Source organism: Zingiber officinale, chromosome 1B (genome assembly GCF_018446385.1).
Source record: "Zingiber officinale cultivar Zhangliang chromosome 1B, Zo_v1.1, whole genome shotgun sequence".
Lineage (NCBI taxonomy): Eukaryota > Viridiplantae > Streptophyta > Magnoliopsida > Zingiberales > Zingiberaceae > Zingiber > Zingiber officinale.
The window spans coordinates 3,850,120-3,855,906 of NC_055986.1; the positions used below are offsets into that span (position 1 = coordinate 3,850,120).

Sequence of the window (5,787 nt, forward strand, 5' to 3'; positions counted from 1 at the left end):
ACTGCAGGGAATCTCTCATACCACAAGCCCAAGGATATAGTACCTTTTAGGTATTTGAGTACTCTGTCTAATGCATCCCAATGCGTTCTGTCCGGGCAGCTGGTAAACCTACTCAATTTCATTATAGCAAAAGAAATATCAGGTCTAGAACAATTAGCTAAATACATTAGACTACATATTATTTGTGAGTATCTTAATTGAGACACTGCCACACCACTATTATTCTTGTGGAGAGTTTTTGAAGGGTCATATGGTGTGACAACAGATTTAACTTGGCTATAACCATATTTCTCTAATACTCTCTCAACATAGAGTGATTGAGAAATTGTTATTCCATCAGTTGAACGAGTCAACTTCAGCCCTAAAATTATATCAGCACAACCCATATCCTTCATATCAAACTTACCACTTAAGAGGACCTTAGTCTCATTAATAATAGAAAGGTTAGTTCCAAATAGTAGAATATCATCTACATATAAACATAGGATAATACAATTATCACCTTTCATTTTAGCATACACACATTTATCAGAGTCATTTACTTCAAAGTCAAACGATAGCATAACTCTATCAAATTTTTCGTACCACTGCTTTGGGGCTTGCTTCAAACCATAAAGAGATTTGACTAACCTACAGACTTTATTCTCATTTCCAGAGACTACATATCCCTCAGGCTTATCCATATATATCTCTTCTTCTAGATCTCCATTCAGGAATGCCGTTTTGACATCCATTTGATGGACCTCAAGATGATATATGGATGCTAATGCGATTAACACTCGGATTGTAGTAATTCTGGTAACAGGAGAATAAGTGTCAAAATAGTCAATCCCTTCTTTTTGTTTGAATCCCTTAGCAACTAGGCGGACTTTGAATTTATCTACTGACTCATCAGGTTTTAGTTTTATCTTAAACACCCATTTACATCCTATAGTGATACACCCAGGAGGTAAATCTACCAACTCCCAAGTGACATTAGAGATAATAGAGTCCATTTCACTTTTAATAGCCTCTTTCCAGTGTTTAGCTTCAGGAGAAGCCATAACATCTCTATATGTCACAGGATCACCTTCTATATTATAGGTGATAAAGTCCTGACCTAAATCCGTAGACACACGTTGCCTCTTGCTCCTTCTTGGTTCTGTATACTCACTAGATTCATCTAGTCTAGAGTGACTTGAGGAAGGTGTACCCACTACGGATAGTGGGACCTCTACGGAAGAAGGCTCATTTCTAGTAGGAATACTAGATTGAGGTGTTCTCGTCTTCATAGAAAATATATCCTCAAAAAATATAGCATCGCGAAGTTCTACAATAGTATTTACATCTATTCCAGGAATTTCTGATTTAATAATCAGGAACCTATATGCAATACTATTTTGAGCATAACCCAAGAAGATACCATCTACGGTCTTTGGACCAAGTTTTTTCCTTCTGTGTTCAGGTACTAGTACCTTTGCAAGGCACCCCCACACTTTAAGATATTTCAAACTTGTCCTTCGGCCTTTCCAAAGCTCATATGGTGTTTTATCCCTTGACTTCATTGGGACTCTATTTAGCACATGGCATGCAGTGTATAGAACCTCCCCCCACATAAAGTTGGGTAACCCAGAACTGCCTAACATGGAATTAATCATATCTTCAAGGGTTCGATTTTTTCGTTCTACTATACCGTTGGATTGAGAACTATATGGAGCAGTTACCTCATGGATTATACCTGTATCTTGACAAAATTTTTAAAACAGGTTCGAGGTAAATTCTCCACCCCTATCAGACCTTAACCTCTTAATAGTTTTATCGGTTTGATTCTCAGCTTCAGATTTAAAAACCATAAATTTATCTAAAGCTTCATCCTTGGTTTTTAGCAAATAAACATAACAATAATGAGAGTGATCATCAATGAAGGTGATGAAATACCTTTTATGATATCTCGTTATTACACCGTTAAACTCACAACAATCAGTATGGATTAATTCTAAAATATCAGAATTTCTATCAACTGATTTGACGGGTTTTCGGGTTTGTTTAAATTGCACACAAACTTCACATTTTTTCCTATCATTTATAGCATATTTAGGAATCATGTCAATGTTCATCATCCTTTTCACGGTATTAAAATTGACATGTCCTAATCTGTCATGTCATATATCATAAGACTCAATGTTATATGAACAACCAATATTAGTAGATTTATTTAAGGTAGCATTTTCTACATTGAGTTTGAATAAATCTTCATTAAGGTAACCTTTTCCAATAAAGGTTTCTAAATGTAATATTACAACTTTATTACATTTAAAGTTTAACTCATAACCAGCACGAACTAACTTTGATCCGCTAATCAAATTCTGACTGACCGCTGGAACATGGTGCACCTCATGCAGTGACAGGACTTTTCCAGAGGTGAACCTCAGGTCAACTTGTCCTATCCCAAACACCCTGGCTGCAGAATGGTTCCCCATGGTCACGGAAGTGCCTTCAATTACCTGATAAGTAAGGAAGGCAGAGTGATCAGCACAACAGTGTACATTAGCACCTGTATCAACTAACCATTCATTGGGTTGATGGATCAAGTTTAGTTCGGGTTTGAAGGTAACAATCCTATCGCTGGTGTCGTTACTAGCAGTCACAACATTTACTTGTGCCTTGGTGTTGGACGTATTGCTTTGGTTTTTCTCCTTGTCTTTTCGCTTAGGGCAGAATTTGGCATAATGTCCAACCTATCCACATACCCAGCAAGGCTTAGGTTTGGTTCCAGTTTTATTTTGAACCTTTGGGTTGGGTTTCATCTTGTTCTTCATTTTCTGATTTTTGAATTTCTTCTTGTCAGATGAGACTACTACATTCGCCTTTGGAATAAAATTCATTTTTGTATCATCATTTTTATGTTGCTTTCGATGTTCTTCTTCGATATTTAAGGCAATCATCAAATCTTCAAGAGAGATTTTACCTCTCCGATGTTTAAGAGTCATGTCAAAATCTTCCCAACTCGGAGGCAATTTTTCGATGATAGACAAGACCTGAAATTTTTCAGGTAATGACATATCTCCTTCAGCAAGATCATGAATTTGAACTTGGAATTCATGTGCCTGCTCAACCACAGATTTGCCTTCAACCATTTTGAAGTTCAGGAATTTTACCACAGTATACTTTTCTAAACCAGAATCTTCGGAGTTGTATTTTTTATCCAAAGATTTCCACAGCTCTTTAGCGGAAGAGGTTGAGCAGTACACATCAAATAGTGCGTCTGAGAGGGCAGACAGGATTCTCCCATGGCAGAGATAATCCCTCTGCTTAAACCTCTCTAAGGCAGCACTACGGGCAGGTTCCTCTTCATTAGGTGAAGGAGGGTCTGTTTCTATAACGGAGAATAGCCCTAGCGTAGTAAGCCAAAATTTCATCCGTTGTTGCCAACGTCTGAAGTTTTGCCCGTAAAATTTCTCGGGTCTAACACTAGCCTCATCAGATCCTATTATCCTATCATTCATCATGTCTATTGATGCAGGCAATAAATTCTCTAAGAATGTTGTAAAAATATTGCAATATAAGCAGTATTATATTCGCACAAAATATAGCATGCAATAGACAGATAAATAAAGGAGTAGGGTTGAAGCGTCGGCATGCCGACTGTCCTTACAGAATTTATTGCCACCTCACGGTGCAAAGGTTCTCCGGCAAAATTCCCCCAAGATCCGACAACCGCTCGTCTCGTCCGTAGGTGCACTCCAAAACGGACGCGACACTTGGACCCAACCTCAGATCGCCGGAAGACCAAGCCTCAGGACAAGAAAGCAGAAAAACCGTGCAGAATGAATCGCACAGAGAAGGGAGAAGAAGGAGAAAGCTCGAGGTTTGAGTGAAGAATAGAGGTGCTGCAAATCCCCTTTTATTCATCCTGAGAAGATACGAAGCACTGCTTCGCTAGCGAGGAAACGCGTCTCAGTGTCGCGTCCGCGTCCCTTCCTCACGCGCGGAACAAAACCGAAAAACTAAACTCGAACTGGAAGCCAAACTGGTTTGGTTCAGACTGAACCAAACCAGCAAAAAAAAACCAAGCCACCCGCCCGATTTATGGATTTCCAGTTCAAACCCCCCAAATCCATTCAATTTGGGCTTGGCCCGCGCATGCATGTAGGTCTCCTTATCATTGCTAAGCAAGGATGGAAGGGCTTCCTATATAAGCTCTTCCAAGCTTCTCCACTTAGTAATGTGGGACTAAAAACACTAAAAAAAAATACTTTGAATTTAAAACAAAATTCAGCAAGAGCATGATTCTCTGACCTGAAATTTCACCTCAGGTTGCTTCCCTCTATCATTTGGTAACAACACACTCATGATGCTCTTCATACTTTTAGCAATTCTCTCCAGCCTTTCTTGAATCTCCCTCACTCTAGCTCCCATATCATGAGAAGAACCAAACAACTTTTTTTTTGCAGCAGACAAAATGTTTGGAAGGCCACTGGAGCCACTGGCCTTGTCCTCTTCTTCACCTTTGATCTTCTGCCTGAGTACATGGTATTGGAACTCATCTATCAAGTCCTCAGCATCATAAGCAGCATCCTTGAGTTTCTTCATCAATGTCTTCCACTTGGTGTTGTCGCTCCGACTAATATGTACCTCGTCAAGGATGATTTGAGTCTCCAGCAGCGACGTGCACAGCTTTTCCATATTCTCCGCGCAACCCCAGCGCTCGGCAAACAGTCGGATGGCTTTGTCGCTGGCCTTCTCGAACAAGGTTTGGAAGAAGGCCTGTGCGAACCATCCCCCCACTGTTAGTGAGACCGCCATTATATTGCAGAAGAGAGCAGATCCTTGTTCTTCTCTCAGATCTGCAAGCCAAAAAAGCTTAAAAAACAAAAGAAAGGATCATTGCGGTTGAATCCGCCGTGCCATCCCAGCAGTCCGGCGATGGCCACAGGATAAATCAGAAAATTATAATTGACTATTACGGAAAAGATATTTTTCTCAATTTTATCGAGATGAGATTCATTTTCTTATCTATCGTAGTAATATCTATCCATAGAAAAGTAATTTGTGTAGGAAATTTGATTACCTCCAAATAAATGGATCCGGAGATGATCGTTGGCTTGCTGCCGTTGTGTGGGCGATGCTTCGATCTTCAAACTACAAAGTAGTCTCCGAAAGCAAATATTGTTGCCGTATACAAACTACATAATACCAGGAAATTGGAGATCAATAATTTTTTCAACGCGTCAGGATTAAATAAAAATAATTAATATAAATAATACAATCCATCTGAACTCAACCGTTCATTCAATTCAACAAAAATTTCTCTTCCATTCATTTTTTATGAAAACTGTCTAATCAAGCATTAATTAAATATATTTTATTTATAATCAAATTGACAAATCGATCCATCTGGACCATAAATTCAATAATATCTCTTTCATTTCATCTTTTTTTTTCCGTCTCACTTTCTTAAGCGGAGTTTTCATGGACCATTAAATTCGTCAATCCCTAATTTTTTTTCCACGCGTTCTTCTTAACTATCTATACTGGATATTTTTCTTTTAAAAATTATTAAAACAGCACTTTATTATATCTCTAAAATAAAGCGGCCTTGTTGAATGAAATATGTTAATTACAACTCAATATAAAAATAATCTTCACGTTAAATTGCAATCAAAATTTCCATTGCCATTAACAGCGTCAAATTGCAATCATTAACAAAAGAATAAGAGAAGATCATGAAAGACCAATGGTGAAAGTTTCCATGGGTTGATGAATTATCATCTTCAAGTCATATTAGTCCCAACTATTTAGGCTCCC

General features: G+C 38.4%; 1 protein-coding gene across 3 annotated transcripts; it reads right to left on the reverse strand.

Moving 5' to 3' along the window:
- On the reverse strand, positions 1-5,206 carry LOC122047329. Of its 3 annotated transcripts, none has more exons than XM_042608540.1 (3): positions 5,051-5,206; positions 4,279-4,746; positions 1-108 (listed from the first exon to the last, which is right to left on the reverse strand). In XM_042608540.1, exons 2-3 carry the CDS (start codon positions 4,663-4,665, stop codon positions 16-18), a joined length of 480 nt encoding a protein of 159 aa, XP_042464474.1. In that variant the 5' UTR covers positions 4,666-4,746; positions 5,051-5,206; the 3' UTR covers positions 1-15. The 3 variants fall into 3 exon arrangements, with proteins under 3 accessions (XP_042464474.1, XP_042464457.1, XP_042464465.1); XM_042608523.1 differs by having other exon boundaries at positions 4,279-4,826; XM_042608531.1 differs by having other exon boundaries at positions 4,279-4,842.
- Between the last annotated feature and the right edge of the window lie 581 nt (positions 5,207-5,787).

Bases quoted from the DNA above. Each gene is read 5' to 3' on its own strand.
- LOC122047329 (XM_042608523.1), bottom strand. From the start codon at position 4,785: ATGGCGGTCTCACTAACAGTGGGGGGATGGTTCGCACAGGCCTTCTTC. The intron at 109-4,278 runs GTCAGAGAATCA...GAAATTGAGTAG, and splicing joins AACCTGAGGTGAAATTTCAG to GTTTACCAGCTGCCCGGACA.